Below are 22,096 nucleotides of genomic sequence, written 5' to 3'. Positions count from 1 at the left end.
AGATGTTTGGCCACTGATTCATATTTATGACGGATGTCCTGAGATCAACGTCATGTCATTATTTTTTGTAACCTTCTGACAAGCAAAGTCTATGAGGAAACCAGATTCATTTAACAAACTTCTTACTAACTTGACAACAGCAGTGATTCACTTAATAACTGTGGCAAATTCATTGAAATGGGGCAAAACTCACTTAACAAATTTCTCACTAGAAATTTTGGACTCAATTGTAAGTCAAGGACTACCTGTATACAGTAGAGTGGCTGCAAAAAAATCAGAAGGAATCTGGTATCATATTTCTCAATTAGCAATATTTATTAAAAAGAATAAATACAACAGTCAGAAAAGATGGTGCCAGACTCCTATTCTTTTGTCATCACATATATTACTTCTTCTGACTGCTGGCTGACTGTAATTCGGCAGTTTGATTCTCACCAGCATAAGGTTGATTCAGCCCTCCATCCTTCTGAGGTGGGTAAAATGAGGACCCAGATTGTTGGGAACTGTAAACTGCTTAGAGAGGGCTGTAAAGCATTATGAAGTGATATATAACTCTAAGTACTATTGCTATTAATATAGCTATCTAACCCCTTACAATATAGAATAGCAGGAAATTTTTGAAGTAACTGGGCAGTGCAATTTGTTAGATAAATGTATCTGATTGAGATACATGTTTTTTCCTTTGAGAAAATGAAGTAAGTGATTTTTTTCTATAATTTTTACATTTGCTCTATTAATATTTTCCTAATCTCTTCTCTTTTCCTTTTTTATTGACTACCACTTTGCTCATTAACAGGAGCTCATAAATGTTTTTCAAATTTCTTTGTGGAAATTGTACAGGCAAATTTAAAGTTTCTTACAAAATTTGAAAGCTTAATAAGAGCAGAGTAGATTTAAGTGTGTACTTCAATCTTCCAGTGAAATTGAAGCACTGTAAGAGTGTTGAATTTTGGTTACAACATATATTTAGAATAGTGTGTGGTAAAAAAAGGATCTATGGATTACTCAGCTCAATTGCTCCATTAAGAGTTGTAAATTTAATCTTATGAAGCTTCTCCTCTGGTAGTACTGATTTGCAAATTAGGGCATACAAAACCTTTGCTAGACCAATACTTGAATACAGCTCCGCTGTCTGGAATCGACACTGTATATCAGGCATTAATACAATTGAGCAAGTCCAGACGTATTTTACAAGAAGAGTACTACACTCCTCTTTTAGCAACAGAATACCCTATACCACCAGATTTGACATTCTAGGCTTAGACAACCTTGAACTACACTGGCTAAGATTGGATTTAAGCATAGTACATAAAATTATATGTTACAATGTCTTACCAGTTAATGAATACTTCAGCTTTAACCACAACAACACATGAGCAGACAACAGATATAAACTTAATGTAAACCATTCCAAACTTGATTGCAGGAAGCACAATTTCAGCAACAGAGTGGTCAATGTCTGGAATTCACTACCTGATTCTATTGTCACATGCTCAAACCCCCACTCCTTTACCCTTAAACTAACCTCTATTGACCTCACCCCATTCCTAAGAGGTCTGTAAGGGGCATGCATAAGTGCACAATCGTGCCTACCATCCCTGACCTATTTCATTTATACTTATGTTTATTCCTATTTCTATTATATTGTAAGCATTTGACAAAATAAATAAATAAAATAAAAATAAAAATCATGAACATGATTATTGCTGTAATGGGCCAATTCCATTGTGTGCCAAGCCTCACGTGAGCAACCTCAATAGTTCCAGTACATGCCAGGTCTCACGTAGGCTGAAAGCAGGTACTAGGAACAAGGCCATTAACACGTCACAAGGGCAGTTAACTGAAATGCAGGCGTTGGTTTGCTAGTTTAAATTGACCATGGCATTGTGATTGGAAGATACGATACATCCACTAACATTCCTACGCATGTAACATAATGATTGGATGGAGCTCACCTCTTTTGTATGTTCTTAATAAAAAGAGTTCCCTAACTCTGATCGGGGCAGCTCACCCAAGATAGAACTTGCGTTGTTGTCTTTCTTGATGCATTCGACCACCCAGTGAGAAGCCTTCCATATGCGGAGCAAAGCCGCAATTGGTGACCCCGACGTGATCCGCTAAAGGAAGCGTGCGTCTCTCTCAACTGCCTATCTTACCCGGCCGGACGAGCCAGTTGCAACCCAGGGACGCCGTCTCCGTGTCACGGATCCCTCCCCAGGAATCTTCAGCAAAGAAGACATCCTCCCTTCAGGTGAGTATGGGCGGAAAATTCTCCAAAGAGCAGATAGCACATTTGCAGGAATTAGGAGAATTAACGAAGAGTTCAATTCGTATTCTTGGGAATCAGGGCAAAACGCTCCTGATTCCAACTAAGAAGGACCTTATTACCCTTTGACTTACATTTACACGCAATGCCCGGCTTATCCGGATAAAGGGTCCTTGAAAGTCTTCACATGGCAACGTTTGGGTGATTATCTTCATGATAACCCCAGGGCTCCGCCAAAGATTCTGACCACATGGAGAATAGTCATGGAATGTTTAAAAATCCATGGTTTAGCACTGACCAAAGCCCCCCAGGTCCTCCTCTTTTATACAGCTGAAACCAAAACAAAGGACGCTCTCCCATTAGAAGCTTCATCTCCCACAGCTCCTAAACCCATAAATCCTCCTAACTTAAATTCTGCGGAGGATCAAATGCCCATGGGAGCGATAGCACAAGCCATGGCGCAAGGACGCAGGGAGGGCTCTCTTACCCTGGAGGAGCTCTCTCTCTGTCCTGTTGAATATGTAGGGGATAGAGCCGGAAATATGGTGCCTAGACTTGAGCCTTTACCCATGAAATTAATCAGAGATTTAAAACAAGCCGTGGCCATGTACGGCATCCAGGCACCATATGTCAGAGGCTTCATTAACACCATCAGCACCTCCTTTTTCATGTTACCCCAAGATTGGAAGGATCTTTTTCGCATGATACTGACAGGACCACAGTACGTTGTTTGGGAGTCAGACTTTCGCGCCGAAGCTGAAAAATTTGCCTGCGATCATGGTGTGGTCGCGAGAGCGGATCAAATTTGTGGTATGGGTCAATTTATGGACTTAGCAGCTCAGGCGACACTCCCACAACGTACCCTTACCTTTGTCAGTATCATAGCAATCAAAGCCCTTGACAAAGTTGATGATCCTACCTCTGGCATCGTAGGATCTTTTTCAAAAATTATTCAAGGCTCAAATCAGCCTTATGCCGAGTTCATAGAGGAGCTTCAGAAAGCCATTCATAGGCAAATCTCTAATGAGGAAGCCCGTAGAGAGCTTCTGTTAAAACTGGCTGTTGAAAATGCTAATGAGGATTGCAAAAGGATTCTGCAGCCTCTATCTGCCCGAGGGGGTTCTCCTCGGACTATCTAAAGGCTTGCAGAATCGTGGGGACTGTCTCCTACAATATGGAGCATCTGGCTATGGCTTTGCAGCAAGCAAACTCTCAGAACAGGCCGGCCGGAAACTGCTTCAATTGTGGGAAACCTGGCCATTTTAAGGCACAATGCAGAACCAGAGACAATACACAAAACAACACCAAGCCTAAGACGATATGCCCCAGGTGCAAGAAAGGGTACCACTGGGCAAATCAGTGTCGCAGCAACAATTCTCAGCCACAGGGAAACTAGAGGAGGGGCGATCAGCCAGCCCCACTCCAAAGGCTGACTCCATATCTTTCCACCTAATTGCCTCCGAAGATATGGAAATTGACATCCCAGGCACTGTTTACTTTCTCCCCACATGCCTGAAAACGATCCCCCCTGCCATGACACCCCTCATAATCTATCCCATCCGAGACCTCAGGGCAAGGGGAATCATCGCTTCTCCGTTTTTGAGAGACTCGACGACTTTTCCTCAGTAGCCATGGCAGTAATTGGAAATACTCCCACAAAATTTAGCAAGGGAGAATTAGTAGCAACCGCTATTCCAGTACCTGTTAAAACAGCTGATGCATGGGCATTTACTGTCCATCAGACAGTAGAAAAAGCCAGGCCTGTGTTACAATTTACAATCCATAACAAAGTCTTCTCGGTCTCTTAGATACTGGAGCTGATGTAAGTGTCATCCGAACGGCTGAGTGGCTGGACGATTGGCCTTTGGAAACTGCCCCAGCCGTTCGGGAGTGGGAGGAGTTCAGCACGCCCACCCCGTAGCAAACACTGGCTACCGGTGAGTTCTTCTGATATTTCTCGCACTGCCTACCTCCAACCTTTGGTCCTTCCACTGCATACTAACCTGTGGGGCCGTGATCTTATGTCTCAACTTAATGCAAGACTCATTATTGATTAATGGAATCTTTTGCTAGAAATCCACTACGGCTGCAATTAAAAACCACAGAACCTGTGTGGGTAGATCAATGGCCCCTCACTATAGACAAACTAGAGGCCCTGCACTCACTTGTTCAGGACCAAATTGTCAAAGGGCACGTTGAACCATCTGTCAGTCCATATAACACCCCCATATTTGTTATAAAGAAAAGTCAGGAAAATTCAGGCTATTATGTGATTTGAGAGCCATGAATGCGATTATAAAACCAATGGGGGCATTACAATGTGGTCTGCCAAATTCCAACATCATCCCTGAGAAATTTGATTTAATGGTCATTGATTTAAAAGACTGTTTTTTTTTCTATCCTCTGCATGAACAAGATCGTGCCTTATTCGCTTTTACACTACCTCGCTTAAACAACTCCTCTCCCTCCTCCCACTTTCAGTGGAAAGTCCTACCTCAAGGCATGCTTAATAGTCCCACCATGTGTCAACACTATGTCAATAATGTTTTGCTACCCTATCGCTCAGCTTTTCCACAATTTCTGGTGTATCACTACATGGACGATATCCTTGTTGCAGCTCCTGGGCCACCGGGTACGGTGTTCACTTCATTCTCCTTCCTGAAAGCCGTTCTTGCAGAAGGAGGTTTGTACATAGCACCTGAAAAGGTGCAAAGTACTAACTCCATACGCATATCTGGGCTATAGAATGCTTTCTGCTACTGCCTATCCTTCACTTCCCTCTCTGTCTCTGTCTTCTCAACCCACCTTGGTTCAACTTCAGCAATATCTGGGTACCATTAACTGGGCCCGACCTTTCCTGTCTTTAACCACTGATATTCTTTCTCCACTGTTTGAGGCCCTTACCTGGGGAAAAAGCCTGCTGACATAATATCCTTGCAGCAACCTCAGCTTCAAGCAATAACTCTCATAGAAGAGAATATCCTAAAAATATGGGTAGACAGAGCTGCTGCCAATACTCCTTTAGATATGGTCATTTTGGCCACCCCGAGGCTTATGACCGTGGCAGTAACTCAAAAGGACCAAAAACTCCACATCATAGAGTGGATCCATCTTTCCCATACGCCACGATGCTCCATCACTTTCCAAATCAGCTCAATTGGCTCAATTGATCATAAAAGGTAGGAGTCGTGTAAAATTACTTATGGGAATAGATGTCTCCACACTTTTCACCCCTTTTTCACTGCAAATATGGGAACCTCTATTCCAGAACTCCCAAGAAATCCAGTTTGCCTTAGCTGACTGGCCTGGACTACTTTCCTGCCACCCGCCTGCTGATCCACGTTTTCAAATCATTCGGACAATACCCATTTCTTTCTCCTGTCCCATCAGCAAAAGGCCTCTGGTCAACGCCTTGACTATTTTTGCTGATGGCAGTAGGGAACGAGGGGCATGCGCTATAAAGGAATGGGGTGTGGCACACTAAAACCACCCCTGTGCAAACATCACCACAAAGGGCTGAGCTTGCTGCAACCATATTAGTCTTCCAGAATTTTAACGAACCCATCAACTTGATTTTAGACAGCCTATATGTTACCCAAATAGTCTCTACTATCCACGATTCTTACCTCTCTCCTGCTATTGATAAAAACCTCCTCTCTCTTTTGTTACATTACAACACCTTGTTGCACAGCGTCAACACTTTTTCTTTGTAGCACACATCCGCAGCCACCAACCTTTCCCAGGAATCCTCCAGGAAGGCAATAATGGCTGATCAAGCGGCTGCAGGCATCATGACATCACACACATTGACTCCTTGGGAGAGCCATTCTTATTTCCATCAAAACACCAAAGCTCTCATGAAACATTTCAACCTCACTATGGCCGAAGCCTCAGCCATTAGACAGCAGTGCCCCACCTGTAGTCAACAAGCCCATTCCATTCCCTTAGGGGTAAATCCCGCGGTTGAAAGCCTGTGAAATATGGCAGATGGACGTTACTCAGTTTCCTTCATTTGCCCCCTGGAAGTATCTGCATGTTACAATTGATACTTATTCAGGGTTTATAATGGCGACTCCGCAAAGAGGAGAAGCCTCCAAACATGTCATCAACCATTGCATTCGCACCTTTGCATCGTTGGGATGCCCGAAAGAAATAAAAACAGATAATGGTCCCGCATACACTAGCACAGCTATGTCAGAATTTTGTGCTAAGTGGCAAATTACCCACAAATTTGGGATTCCTTATAATAGTCAAGGACAAGCCCTGGTAGAGAGAGCTAACTTAACACTAAAAATAGCGCTAGAACGACATTTGATCAAAGGGAACAGAACCCTTGGCCTCCCGGCGATGCAAGACACCCTTAATCTCTGTCTTTATACACTCAACTTCCTCAACCTCTCTGGCACCCCTGCTATGACAGCAGCGGAGCAACATTTTTCCTCCCCCTCCCCCTGATTCTCCCAAACCACAGGTATACTACCGCCAACTGCCAGACCCTACTTGGAAGGGTCCTGCTGCTCTCCTCACCTGGGGTTGTGGCTACGCAGCCATCCAGCTTCCAGATCGTGTCCTGTGGGTTCCTGGGCGGCACATCAGACCATACCACCCCAAGGTAGAAAAGTCACCACCTGCAGACATATCAACATGATTCGTCCCGCTGCCTTGCCGACCCTCTTCCTCCTTCTTGCCGCACATGCCTCCAAGGTCTCCATTCCGTCCCAAGTGACGTACTTCACGCCAGGCACTCCTCCTGCTGACCTGCACCGCATCTGGGGACATCTTTCCCCCCTACCTCAGATGGTCAACGCTCCCTAAGCCGTGGCCCCACATCTCCAGCAATGCTTCCTTCCAGATCAACACTTTTGAACATCCCCTCGAACTACACTCCTCATACTTCGCCCCACTGCCACCACCTATTATTGCTCCGGTCGACGCCTCTATGATTCCATAAGCAACATTTATGAATCCTGGACAGTCCTTAGACCCCGCTTCACCTCGTCATTATCACAGACACTGCAAGTCAGCCTGACATTTATGCTCAGGCCACCCCTTTTCTACATCGGATTAAGAGATCGCAGAACTCTGCCAGCGCATCAGATGGTTGCACCCCTGCCTGACCAAAACCACGCAGGCAGGCTCCACTCAACTAACTCTCATCTACCATACCCAACAACCGCAGAAGTGCCTTCCCACGGGAAAAACTTGCCAAAACAATGGGACCATGTACCATCTATGCAAAAAGGAACTCAAAAACTATTTGCTACGATCCCAAGACAGCTGTACGTCTCAACGTCAACTTATGGGCGGACTTCCAAGAACCTCTGGCAGATCCGATCCTGAGGGGAAGGAAAACTTTATTACCTAAACCACACCACCGTGCTCAAGGACGGTACTAACCCAATTGTTTTAATCTTTGATGTTTGTGTTGCTTGTTCTAAACCAGGGGACATTCATGCGGGTCGGATGACTGAAATCAACGTACGCCCACAATCATAAATACTTGTGTCATACGCCCATTAACTGGGCCATGGGGAACCCCAACCAATGGACCCCTTGTGGAGGTTCCATTGAGTGCTCGGGTTGGTCTTGTGTCTGTGATTATACCGGGGAGGGTACTCAGGTTGCAATCATCTGTCACATTTCAAACGAATATCAGGGTCTACCACAGACAATAAGGTAGAAATCACTATCTCCAGGCAACACCCTGCCTTGGAAACTTATGGTATAGGGATTGATGGCACAGGAATAGACCCAAATACTTACATTACCATAAAAACTGAAATAATTTATGAAGGCAAGGAAACATCATTAGGCTGGTCAGTATATAATAATTTAAGGAAATTAGAAAAAGCCCCTGATACCAGCATTATTGCAAAAACTTGTTCATGGATATGGCGGAAAAAATTGCAAAACAACTTGCAGTAACCAATTGTTTTGTCTGTGGGGAACCACCACAGGAGAACAATGGCCGTGGCAAGCCTTAGAAGCCTCGCCATCTCTGTTTAATAACATATCTTCTGTAGGAAACATAACAGCTAGAATAGCTTCCATCCACTTATCTGGACAATTACCACTAACTTAATTGGTAGAAACTGTTTTTCCCGAAATGGGTCCACTCCAGTAGGACACCTCCTTTGCTTAGGTACATGGGATAACTCCTACCAGACTTGGACAGCACCTGACAATGCTACCACCACACCTGCCAAATTCAACACCTCCTCCTACCTTATCTCTATGACACAACATCCTCCCAAATTTGGACAGCTCCAAATAACATGTATTGGTTTGTGGTAACCTAGCCTATCCGTCCCTTCCAGCAGATTGGCAAGGGTCATGTGTATTGGGGTGGATAAGACCTTCCTTTTCCTCCTACCGATCTCCATTAAGCAAGAACTGGGCATCCCTGTGTATGATACATTATCCCGCAGGAAAAGAAACACCGATAATGCCTTTGCAGGTTTCCCTGTCAATCAGAATATGAAGGGGACACCTGGACCTCAGAAAGAATAGTCTGCACCTACAACATTGCTAGTTGCGCCTAAGATGGGTCCTGGGGTACAGAACCCCCATATACATGATTAATAGAATTATTCGTTTACAAGCTGTTTTAGATTTAGCAGGTCAACGTATAGACAAGGCTCTAAACACTCTAGCGACTGCTACGGACAAATTACGCACAGCTGTCTACCAAAATCGCTTAGCTTTAGACTACATACTAGCCAAAGAAGGAGGGGTATGTGGTAGGTTCAATCTTACGAACTGTTGTCTTCAAATTGACAAAGTTGGCAAAGTAGTAGCACAATTAACAACTGAGATGCGACAATTAACCTACAATCCTAATCAAGTATGGCAAGGTATTGATTTTAAGAATATTTTTAGTTCTTGGTTCCCTAAACTACCAGGATTACAAGCCATAGTAGCTCTCATAGGTATGATTGCTGCAGGATGCGTTATTCTTCCATGTGTGTTACCAATATTTGTTCGTACCATCTCCAATAGTCTGTCTTTATTAGCTGAAAAGCGCCATTGCACAGGTTAATGCCCTCTGGGAAAAAGAACCTCTGTACAAAGTCATACCCTCAGAAGACCCTGATGTGTGCGTTCGCACAAGTTTTTGCATGGGTAGTGACGAAGATCCAGAAGAATTTCCTCCATATAAAACTAAAACAGAGGAGATGCTGTAATGGGCCAATTCCATTGTGTGCCAAGCCTCACGTGAGCAACCTCAATAGTTCCAGTACATGCCAGGTCTCACGTAGGCTGAAAGCAGGTACTAGGAACAAGGCCATTAACACGTCACAAGGGCAGTTAACTGAAATGCAGGCGTTGGTTTGCTAGTTTAAATTGACCATGGCATTGTGATTGGAAGATACGATACATCCACTAACATTCCTACGCATGTAACATAATGATTGGATGGAGCTCACCTCTTTGTATGTTCTTAATAAAAAGAGTTCCCCTAACTCTGATCGGGGCAGCTCACCCAAGATAGAACTTGCGTTGGTGTCTTTCTTGATGCATTCGACCACCCAGTGAGAAGCCTTCCATATGCGGAGCAAAGCCGCAGATTATTTTATGAAACTTTCTAAAATTCCTTTGGGCAAACAGTAAGCCCAAAGAAGAACATAAAGAATATAAAAGAGCTCAGAGATTGAAATTTATTAGCAGACTGAACACAGGCTCCATCATTTCCCCAAAATAAATCTCATCTCCAATACAAAACAAATAGCATAAAACATCTTTGCTTAAGAGAGAGAGACAAAAAGAGAGACAGAGACACACAGGGAGGGAGGGGGAGGGAGGGAGGGAGAGAGGGAGAGAGAGAGAGAGAGAGAGAGAGAATTAGAGCGAACTATAATAAACCAACCTTCTTTAAGTAGTAAATCAATAACTCCTTGAAAATTACAACTTCACTGAAAGCTTTTCTGGTTTTATAGATAGCAATAAGGATACCATCAATATTATTCAGAAGGAAGTAATTTTGTTCTTATTTGAAAAGCTTATATTTCTTGTAAGCTGAAGACATTGAGGAAGAGAAAACTAGTAGAGAGATTTGCAGGAAATCCATAGTGAGAACATTGCTCTCAAAGATTGCTCAAACGGGAATTTCCAGAGATGTCAGTGCAAAGTGACATCAAGTCTTTGTTAGACATACACTAATAAGGTGTTATTTGGCTAATACATACAAACACTTTTCCAAACTACAAATAGAAAATCTATCTTGCAGCTACTCTATTTAGAACGTTTTCTTCAAAAAAACTGTTCTAAATGAGCTTAACCAGAAACAGTTTATAACAGCATATATTAAACATGAGCTATGAATAATAACAATAACATCTGTAATTCATTTGTGGATTTAACTTTGACAAGGCTAGGTCCAAAGTGAATTAAGCCATTATTTGTCAAAAAAGCAACAGTTAGCTAAACATGCAAATTGATCATGATTTTATATAAACATGCTAAGCCCCCTACAAGCAAGCAACATTGTGGCTTGTCAATTTTGAATCAATTAAATCTGAAGGAAGCACTGATCACCATAAGAAATGATATAAATGAGGCTAGGTATCTGTTATTAACCATGAAACACACATTGTGACTTTATGATGCAAGATGCAAACTCTGCCACTTCTTTGTATTGAAATATTGCATTCAAATGTGTAACAGAGTTAGCATCCCAATGTCATACAACACAAAGTTGATGAAATATGCTTCCCTCTGGATGCCCATGTGAATGGGATAGTTGAAATGGCTGAAAGGGAAGATGATTATACATGAATGAAATAACTATATATTTGGGATTATCTGGTGAAGGAAACCTTTTCTGTTCTACAGAAGTTACAGAAAAGAAATGGCCCACTATCATTTATAAAAAAATCACATAGTTAGCAGTTTCCTAGAGACGCTTGACATCAATCTAGGAAATTCTCCGAGATATTTCACCATAGTTATTTTTTGACTAAAATTCAGTATGAAATCCATACTTCTCACTACATACAAATTTTAAAAGAAATTATACTCAAGGCTAAATAATACAGTTGTGATTTTTATTTGTTTAAGTTTGTTTTTATTTTAGATCACAATTCCTGATTTTCAACAAATAATATAACAGGCATCAAGTAAAACAAAATGGATTCTTGGCACTTTGTCCCTACTCATTAAACATAATTTGTTTGATGCTAGCTTAATTCCTAATGCTACATGCTTATCATTTAGCATTAAGAACTACTGCTAATATTTAGCAGTTTATTATTTTTATATATTTTCCCCACAACAACTCTGGGTAACGAGTTGGGCTGAGAGAGTGATTGGCTCAAAATCACCCAGCTAGCTTTCATGTCTAAAGCCAGACTAGAAAATGCCTCATTTTTCATCAAAATAGGGTGATTATTACAATTACACAGACATGGTTTGCACAAAATATTGTTACTGGAAATTGACACCCAAAAGCTACAATTTTCTTTATCGCTTTGCTGCATCTATTTTGTCAAATGAGTTTTGTAGCCTAAATCTAATAGTGCTAAGGCATTGTTTGTTAATTATGATTAAAAGAAGAAGAAATGGCTTGTTTTTACAAAATGGTAGACACAATCTGTTTTTACAAGCCAGAGTGTCTGGTGTCACTTGGTGATAAACCTAAATAATTTTAGCTTAGCACTGATACAAAGCTGACTTTCAATGACAGAGAAATATTGATATTGTTGCTTATCAGTTAAATTGACCAACTTTAGATCAACAGGATGTACTTTCCTGTTTAAGAAATAGGGTATGAACAGTAAGTTCCCCTTGGGGATTTATGATTGGATGATACCACATGGTTCATGATGTCACAACACAAATGTTATGAACTGTATTGCAATTGTGTGAATTTACCATATTACTCTTCCCAAATTAACAAAATTATACTTTGTGAACTACATTGGGACAATAGTGGGACAAATCCACAGTATTTGCATCAATGTCTTCTAACCATTATTTGAGAGCCAGTTTGGTATAGTGGTTAAGATACTAGACTGGAAACTATGCATTCTAATCCTATTTAGAAAGAAAGCATTTAAGCCAGTCACTCTCTCTTAACTCTAAAAATAGGGCAATGGAATGTCTGAAATATTACCCAGAATGCTGCAGGGACAAGCCCAGTTAGCTGCCAGGAGTCAAGATTCACTTGAAGGCAGCCCAAAATTTATGATTAATAAATAAATAAATAAATAGATGAATTAATAAATACAAACTTTATTTTTTGGAACATGATGAACCTGGCAGTTAACTCTTTTGAAATATTTCTGAGTCATCATGTACATGAAGGCCTAGTATTTTAACCTTGGTTCAGGAGGCCTGGTTAGTGAAGGGAAGGAACTTTAAAAGTAGCCTATAAAAGAGTATCAGGTGAAATTATGCTTTAAATTGCTTCATAAAGTTCATTACAAGTAGTCCTCGACTTATAGCCGTCTGTTTAGTGACCATTCAAAGTTACATCAGCACTGAAAAAAGTGACTTATGACCATTTTTCACACTTATTACCCTTGCAGCACCCCCATAGTCACGTGGTCAAAATTCTCATGCTTGGCAACTGACTCATACTTTTGTAACCTTTTGTAACCTTCTTTTGTCTCCTTTTGTAACATTCTGACAAATCAAGTCAATGGGGTAGCCAGATTCACTTACAACTGTGGTACTAACTTAAGAACTGCAGTGATTCGTTCAACAACTATAGCAAGAAAGGTGGTAAAATTGGGCAAAATTCACTTAACAAAGCTCTCACTTAGCAACATGAATTTTGGACTCAATTGTGGTCATAAATCTAGGACTACCTGTATTGTTATTATCATTATTATTTGAACAGAAGTTTTTTGCAGATTCAGTACCACAATAATTTCCTTCAGATAAACAGAAGCTTTCCAGCAGAAGGTAAACCACAGATAAGAATCAGTTTTGATGCTTGTTAGAAACCGCTGAAGGCAGAGATCAGGTAGAAGAAGTAGTTTGATGGAAAGTTGTGACTTGAAAAGAAATCTGCAAGAGACCCAGCTATGAAGAGGTATCGTGGCATTTAGCTTACAGCTATGGGCATAAGATCCTGGCAGGGGTCCAAAAAAAGTTCATAATTAGCATACTAAAAACGCAACCCCTAATTATTTAAATGAATAATTTAGAGATCACTATAAACATGCTAAGAAGCTTCTGGAGAACATATGAATATGTGCACAATCAGCATGCTCAGTATGTGGTAGATAACCAATGAGTGAGATTGTAACTTTGTGGTTCTTTATAGAAAAATATATATATAAAAGCTTTGATATAAACCTGGCTGGGGGTCCCCATTTCCTTTTGAGCTGAAAATGACAGCTGGGACACCCACTTTGCTCCTGTGCAGAAATAAAGTGTTTGAATTCTACTTTCCTCTAGTCAGTGGGAATCATTACTTCTTCACACCAGGTAAATGAACAAAGATTTGGTTTCGGGTCAGCCTTGAGTTACAACCATTTGTTTAGTGGACCATTTGAAGTTACAACGGCATTGAAAAAAGTGACTTATGACTGGTTTTCCCCCCACTTACGACCATTGCAGTCAACAAGACAGACATAGTCTCAGAGAGTAATTAGGATTGCAGAAAAAACAATTATTACCCACCTGCCTTCCATCGAGGACCTGTATACTGCATGAGTCAAAAAGAGGGCTGTGAAAATATTTACAGACCCCTCACATCCCAAACACAAACTGTTTCAACTCCTTCCCTCAAAATGACGCTATAGAGCACTGCACACCAGAACAACTAGACACAAGGACAGTTTTTTCCCAAATGCCATCACTCTGCTAAACAAATAATTCCCTCAACACTGTCCAACTATTTACAAAGTCTGCACTACTATTACTATTAATCTTCTCATCACTCCTTATCACCCATCCCCTCCCTCTTGTGACTGTATGAGTGTAACTGTCGCTAGTATCCTTACGATTTATATTGACTGTTTCCTAGTATGATTCAATTGCTTATTGCACCCTATGACTATCATTAAGTTTTATACCTTATGACTCTTGACGAATGTATCTTTTCTTTTATGTACACTGAGAGCATTTGCACCAAGACAATTCCTTGTGTGTCCAATCACACTTGGCCAATAAAGAATAAAGAATTTTCAGCATATATTGGTGAGAGTTGCCGTTTCCCGGAGTCACGTGTTCACCATTTGTGATTTCCCTAGTTGGCTTCTGACAAGCAAAGTCAATGGGGAAGGCAGATTCACTGAGCAACCGCATGATTCATTTAACAACTGCATGGATTTGCTTAATAATTGTGGCACAAAACGTCATAAAATGGAGCATATCTCATTTAACAGCTGTCCTGGTTAGCAACAGAAATTTGGGGTTCTATTATTGTCCCAAGTCAATTTGTTGAATTAATTAATTTTTGGTATTCACAGTAATTTAGCAGCTCTCGAAGCTGCTAATATGTTTGGGCAAAATTGTGAAATTAAAAAAAAAAAAATTAACTGAGTATACTGTCATTCCACAGTATTAGACAATCCAAATTTCTCTTGCCATGTCTTAAATGGTTTAAAACTTGAAATAAGTTGACTTAAAGTAGGAAAACACCTAATACCCTACCAAATCCCATAAATTCCAATATAAATTTTCAAACTGGAATTTAACTTCAAAATGGAAATCAGAATAGGGGTCAAAATTATAGTTCAAACCTACCGTCTTCTAAGTATGGCATCATTGGATGCTGGAATACAGCTAAATTTTCATTTAAAAAAGGAATTATGACATTTCAAACGTATCAGAGGCGTCACATAATAGTTGTTTAATTGTGCCCATGACATCCATTGAAATTGGACCTTATTCAGAAAAGAGATCCTCAGATGTAGTCCCAGTGAGAAATGAAGTACATATTATTCTGCTTAAATTCAGAATATCAAAGTATCAAAATCACAAAGGTGTGTGTCCCTGGGGGAGAGATTTCCAGTCTTCTCGGTATCGCTGATAAGGAGAGATGTTCTGTTATGCCAAATTGTAAATGAGTCTTATCGACGTTTTACAGTCTTGTTTACCAGCTCACGTGCCCCACCCACCCTCCTTCTATCTCCGCGGTCGAAGGAAAGGAGGAACTTCGGTTACGCACCAGAATTAAGACTCGTCCCCTTCCCTTAACTTTACTCCCTCCCTCCCCTTTTTGCTGGGCGGGAAAACGAAAGTCGGGGGATATTTTTCTGCAGTTGCAGCGCGGCATCCTTTCGCCACTTCGTTTCTCCCGCGAGCCTGGCGGACCCGGTTCTTCCAAAGATACCCGCTTTCTCTCTCGCTCTCTTTCATTGGTGCTGCTGCTGCTGCTGTTGCTTTGGAGAGCTCTTTGAAAAGGTGAGTCCCAGGAGGAAGGCAAAACAAATCCCATTTTGAAGCTGAACTACCGAATGTAGGCTTTGATCATTCAAATTTCTAATATATAAAGAATTCGGTAGAGTCCCCTCCCCGTCCCCCTTCAGACGACGCCTTTTGACGCGAATATACTCATGGAAAACCCAAAACCAGCCACGCTGTAGAAAATGACGGGGAGAAGCAATGGATTAAAGCAGGGGTCTCCAACTTTGGCCACTTGAAGCCTGGGGGTCTTCAACTCCCAGAATTCCCCAGCCTTCTGGGAGTTGAAGTCCCCCAGGCTTAAAGTGGCCAGGGTTGGAGACGCCTGGATTAAAGTAAGACTTGACTGCTCACCTGGCCTTTTGCCCCGTGGCAAAGTTCAGACGAGAACGGGCTGGAGTGGATTGTCAGCCAAGAAATCTTTAGCCCCGCTTAATTTCAGAGCCTTGAGCTCTCGTGGGATGTTCCCGTGGGAGTCAGACTTCCACTTACCCCACCGGAAATAGAAGCGAAAGTGGAAGCTCTCGTAGGGAAGGGCCTCCGTTCTGCGTGAAGACGCAAACAGGAATTAAGACAAGCGGGCGGGGAAGGACTCCGCCATCTGGGAACGCGGAGCTGAGCAAAGTGAGAAGTTTGTCGAGGAGGACGCCTGGCTGAAAAGAATGTAAAAAGTTCTACAGCAACCCTTTTTCCTCTTGGAGGAGAAGCAACGCGAATAGATGCCCCGGCACCCCTGTAGATCCCCCGGGGAAAGGGACGAGGATGCTTGGTCTTAAGTCTCAAACTAAACATAGTTTCAGGTTTTGCATTTAAGATAAACGTATGTCTTCTGCAATAGTTTTTGTGCTGCCTGTATGTTTTTAACTTTATGTGCTGCCATGACTTTATAATGATGATGATGGATAGGCGTCTTAAAAGCCATAATGGTCAATTTGGATCTCTCCATAAATGACAGTATTTGAACAATCAGTTAAATCAATATTTACTATGCAGTATAAAAAACCCCAATAAATTAAAATCTAATCTGAAGATCCGCCCCCATTTTAAATTTACTGGGACAAAACCTTGTAGCCTCCATCCCTGTCAAATGTTTATGATTCCCATCAAAATGGACTTTGTTGCAGCCAGTTTGCTTCCATTTTTGATGGGAGTTTTTTTGTTGTTGTTCTTCAGGACATCCAGTAATTGTCAAGCGATTTTAAAATGATTTTAATATATACTTTGTTCTTTTAGGATTTACTGCCATGTCTGATTTTGAAACTGAAGATACTGAAGAGACTATAACTTGTCTGCAAATCACTATTTATCATCCAAAACAAGAAGAAAAAGCAGTCTTTCGGGGTTTAAGCTTCCATCACCAACAACAGCTGAGAGCAGATGACATAGTGAAATTTGGAAGAGATTCGAACATCTGTCGTTTTCACTTTGCAGATTCACGGGTTTCAAGGGTTCAGTTTGGCCTTCAGTTTTTCAGGCACTTCAACAGCTCAGAGTTTGGTTTTGAAATTAAGAACTTGAGCAAAAAGGGAAAGTTAACTGTGGATGGTGTTGAACTGGCCTATTTAAATAAAGTCAATCTACCAGATAACTGTATGGTTTGCTTTGGAGATTACCAGATGCAATTGGAAAAACAAGAAGGACAATGTGAAGACTACTTTAACATCTGTTTTGAATTGACCAGGATGCCACTATTACAAGAAAAAAATCTAGTTTTGAAAAAACCAGTATGTGAAAGTAGTTCGTATGCCCAATTTCCAACAGAGATGGATGAGAATGAATAAATTGGAAAATTCCATGAAAACAATTTCAGTGGTCAGTTTTACTTTGTGTGCTATGGTAGTTGAAATGATATCTGTACATCTGTATTGTCACCTGCATTGCCAATAGACCAGCATCTCTGGAGCTACAAGAGGCACTTGATGAATGGCCAATCATAAAAATTTAATAAATATTGTTTCAACATTGCTATCTTTGAAAACTTCCTTCCTTCCATCAACCACTCCCAGCAGCTATTTATAATTCTTTATTGGGATTGGAATTCTTTATTGGCCATGTGTGATTAGACACAAAAGGAATTGTGTCTCCAGTGCATACGCGCTCTAAACCAGTGTATATACAACAGTAGTGATAGATCATTATCATAGTCATTGTAAAAATACATTCATCGTAAAACATTAGATACAACATTTAGTGATAGTCATGGATACTAAATAAGCACTCAACACAAATCATAATTGGATACTAAGTAAACGATATAAAGGGTAAGATAAAAGCAACAAAGTTATAGACATAAGAAGATAGGTAATAGGGAAGATGAGAATAATAGTAATACTGCTTTTCTAGATAGTTTGACAGTGTTGTGGGAATTGGTTGTTTAACAGAGTGATGGTATGGGTGAAAAAAACTGTCCTTGTGTCTGGTTGTTATAACGTGCAGTGTCCTATAACATTTTGAGGGTAGAAGTTGAAACAGTTTGTCCAGGATGCAAGGGGTCTGTAGACTCTATACTGGCTTGTGCAGTATACAGATCCTCAATGGAAGGCAGATTGGTAGCAATTGTTATTTCTGCAGTTCTAATTATTTATCTGTATTTAGATCCAAGTTGTACTGATGTTTGTACAAAGAACTTAATGCTTCCATTTTTTCTCCCAACATTTTCTTCTATATTTTATCTTTTACTTATAAAAGCATTTGATAACTCAGTGTTTTAAATTGATGAACACAAGAGAAATAGGTTTGTTTTTATAAGTATCTTTAAGAAACATTTTGCCCAATGGTGAGTGGCTTCCAGTTTGAGCTTCTTCGGTGACAGACAGAAATCCGCGATCGTGTGTGGTTTCGGTCTGGGCTCGCCGCTGGAGCGCCCCAAGCCAGCTGGTTTCAGGGCTGTCCCTGAAGCCATCCCATAGAGGAGGTGAAGAGAGGGGAGACTGCCAGCAGGGTTGAGGAGAGCTGCATCTCTCCTCAGCTGGCCATTACTCCCTTTCCTGAAGGCGGCTGCAGCGGTGGTCAGAAATGGCCACCCCAAAGAAGAACTCGACCGGAAAAGAATGTGTAGGAGGAAGATAAGAAGTGAAAGTTTTGGCTGACCGGGTTAAATTGCAAAAGCAACAACTAAGGTACCCTGGAATTTAAACTTACAAAAAAATAACATCGTTCACAAAGAAGAGTCTGAAGCAGCAAAGGAAAGTGAAAAGGGAAAGGTTTTTTTTTTTTCCTTCTCTCCCTTTCCCTATACTGACAACTAAGAGACTTAAATAAGAAATCGGAAAAATCCGCTTTGACATCAACAGGCAATTAAGCTAAAAATAAAACAAAATGTCAAAGGGATAATAAAGATTCCTGGACACTAATTTTTTTTTCATAAGCAGGAAAGGAGAGAAAAAGAATAAAAGGGAGGATCTGGAAAGAGGGAGGAGACTGCCTGGAATTGAAAGGAATCTATAGTACAACTTCAACAAGACTTCTAAAAGATACATTTTAACTGAAACTTTGTAACTAAACAGTAGAACCCCAGGAAGAGAAAGTGAAAAAAAAGCAAAAAGAAACAGCTTGCGTGTATTTGGGGAAAGCAACAGAAGAGGGGAATACAGAAGAGAGAAATAGAGGTAGAGAGACAAGGGGGTAAAAAGGGGAGAGAGAAGAAGAGAGGGAAGAAGGAAGGGAAAAGAAGTTACAAAGGACCGAAACAAGATATAGAGAAATGGCCTATTTAGAGATAATGGGTGAAAATTTAACTGGAAAAGGGATTCTGTAAAGATACATAAGATTGTATTGTTATATTAGTAATAGAAATAATTTTAGAAAATTGGAAACAATGTATGATTAAAATGAGGGATAAAATAGTGTAATTTAGTGAAATGTTTGTTGATAAAATAAATGAAATAAAACAAATGAGGAAAATTGAATTAGGGACGGGAACATTTTAATTAGTTAATGCTAAGGGGGGAATTAATCATGGTAAGCTTATAATTGTTCCCATAGAAGTATGATATTTAATTGAAAAGTAATGTTAAAGAAGTTAAGATTTTAATGAATATTAACATTAATGATAGAATTGAATTGGAATGGAATGCGTTGTTTTAATTACATATATTTATAATCTTTTTTAAAAAAAGAATATAGTATGTATTTTAAGAATGTACCAAGCAGAATCCGAATGGAAGTTATGTATTATATTGAATGTTAAAACTTTAAGGTATATATTGAAGCCTAAATAAGAGTTAAATGGATAAACTTAAAAGATATAAAGGTGTCATACTCCAATCAGCAACTACAGGAGAAACTTTAATGAGAAAAGATAATATGAAATTGAAATAGGACAGACAAAAAATACAAATATAATTTGAATCGAGAAGAGATAATTAAAATAAAATTGAAAAAATTAAAAGAGGGGAGAAGCTATGTAGAAAATGTTAAAACAGTAATAAGATGTGGAATAGAACATAAAAATGAGCATGAAATTGAATTTGTGTCTGTATGAAGAAATGTAACCCGGGATTACGCTACTTTCAAAAAATATGTTTTATTTGTTGTTGTTTTTTTTGTGAAAACTCAAATAAAATTTACAAAAAAGAAAGAAACATTTTGCCCAATGATGTGGTTAACACTTGAAAAACAATTTAATTTTTTTAAAAAATATTTAAAGTCCTGAATGGTGTGAGGGTTTGCTTATTTAGTATGGACTTATTTGGGCATTAAAGTCAGTAAATTTCTTAAAATGTGTACTAATTTTAAAGACTTAGATCTCAAAATCAAAAGATAATTGGACATCTATATAAAATAATCAGTAAAAGGCATTGAGTTTGCTTGTTAGAGGGTCACTAAAGGGGAACACATGGCCCGGGATATTGCAACATCATAAATAGGTGCCAGCTGCCAAGGATCTGAATTTTGATCACATGACCATGGGGTCGTAAGTGTGAGAAACAATCATAAATCACTTTTTTTCACTGATGTAAATTTGAACGTTCACTAAGCAAAGTGTTGTTAGGTTGTGGACTACCTCTATAATGGAACAATAAGACTCAAAAAATATAAGGCTAGTTATGAAGTGCGTAAAAAATTTATTCACAGCTTGATAAATCTAAACATTTAAGGATTTATGCATTTATGAAGTGACAGAAATATTAAACCATACACACATATATATCTATATATCTGCACTGTACAAAATCTCTTATGAAGCATAGTCCAAGAACTGAAAATACGGAACTCAATTTTTTTCAGCAGCAAACTTCTACTTTAGAAATGCAATATATGAAGAAAAAATTGTGTAAGGTATTGTGAATGATAAAATTTGTCTTTTAATTTAAACATAAAAGGCACAGGAAAAGAAATCAAATGATGGCCTTAGTATACATTAAATTTTTACATATAAATATATCATAACTATTTACTGTTGTTGCCCTCTTCAAACCCATAACTCGAGTTGTGAATAATGTAAACAATAAATATTCTGAATCTGGAATCATAACCTATAAATTAATCTATAAAAAAGTTAAATGAATCAATGTGGCAGTAATAAATTTTGTTACAGAGCAGAAAAGAGACAAATGCCAAGCACAAGCTTACCAAGTAGAATATATGTAGTTATTAGTGTATGCCTTTTAGTGGTTTTAGAAACCCCTACTGCATTTGGTAGCAAAGAGATATTCAGCTTTTGTTCAGCAGCTGGCAGCTCTGGTTAATTTTGTCAGTCCTTGGAACCCAATTAAGGTCAGATCTGAGTAGTACTTGGGACAGAAATTCCAGTCAATACGATAGCTGTAGTATAGACTGAGAAGTGGAAAAAAGATACTGGAAGAAAACTGTCGTGCAACTTCTAGATGTTGTTGTCATGCAACAACAACAACAAAAGTGGGTGGGTGGGTTGGAGAAGGTAACTCTTGGGGTTTTTTCATGTCCATGAAGAGGTTTTTTTGCGTGTGTCAAACTTGACTTGAAGGAAACAAATTTAAAAATCAAATGATTTTCAGTGTTGCAGTTCTGGTTTTCCTTTTGACTGTAGCAGCAGCTGCTAGAAGCCATCATGTTGTCTATGTGTGTCTATGGCATTTCATTATTGATGCTTTGCAAGAAAACTCTTGTTAGGAAGCTTAGAGCATGACCAGTAGGACAAAATGAAGTTCAACAACCCAAGGAGGTATGGAAGTAAACACTGCTGCTCCCTGATTTACAGTACTACATTGCTATACTCTGAAAATGGTTATAAATCAGATACTTGTGAGAGAGACATGTCTACTTTATCATACAAATGTAACCATCATTCCAAAGCAGTTTTTGTCTCATCAGAAAAACAGTTTTATGATAAGTTTTCTAGTCTCAATGGTTAGAACCAATTAAGTACAAGGATTTTTTTGGGGGGGATTGAACCATACTGGTAAAAGTAACATTTTTTGAATAATAGTGTCATCACTATCCATTTTCAGAAGTTATTCTGATAAACTGAGTTTAAATTACAAGAATGGAATG

General features: G+C 39.7%; 2 protein-coding genes across 8 annotated transcripts in view; one reads left to right on the top strand and one right to left on the bottom strand.

The window, feature by feature from the left end:
• Positions 1-16,121, bottom strand: part of ALPK1 (alpha kinase 1) — a 68,235-nt gene extending 52,114 nt beyond the window's left edge. Inside the window, exon 1 of one of the 3 annotated variants that reach the window (XM_087962966.1) lies at positions 15,977-16,121. The gene's annotated coding sequence lies outside the window, so the exon portion shown is untranslated. The remainder of the gene's footprint in view (positions 1-15,976) is intronic. The other 2 variants (XM_087962967.1, XM_026668698.2) reach the window with 2 other exon arrangements.
• TIFA (TRAF interacting protein with forkhead associated domain) lies at positions 15,354-17,426 on the top strand. Of its 5 annotated transcripts, none has more exons than XM_026668704.2 (2): positions 15,354-15,622; positions 16,856-17,426. In XM_026668704.2, the coding sequence occupies exon 2, from the start codon at positions 16,867-16,869 to the stop codon at positions 17,401-17,403; it is 537 nt and encodes a 178-aa protein (XP_026524489.1). In that variant the 5' UTR covers positions 15,354-15,622; positions 16,856-16,866; the 3' UTR covers positions 17,404-17,426. The 5 variants fall into 5 exon arrangements, with proteins under 5 accessions (XP_026524489.1, XP_087819096.1, XP_087819095.1 ...); XM_087962970.1 differs by lacking the exon at positions 15,354-15,622 and adding an exon at positions 15,653-15,677; XM_087962969.1 differs by lacking the exon at positions 15,354-15,622 and adding an exon at positions 16,153-16,246.
• The last annotated feature ends 4,670 nt before the right edge of the window (positions 17,427-22,096 follow it).

The sequence above is a fragment of the Notechis scutatus genome, chromosome 4 (assembly GCF_049901735.1).
Source record: "Notechis scutatus isolate UNSWTSFEM ecotype Mainland chromosome 4, rNotScu1.2, whole genome shotgun sequence".
NCBI classification, from domain to species: Eukaryota; Metazoa; Chordata; class Lepidosauria; order Squamata; family Elapidae; genus Notechis; species Notechis scutatus.
This window is presented reverse-complemented; position numbering and strand designations above follow the sequence as displayed.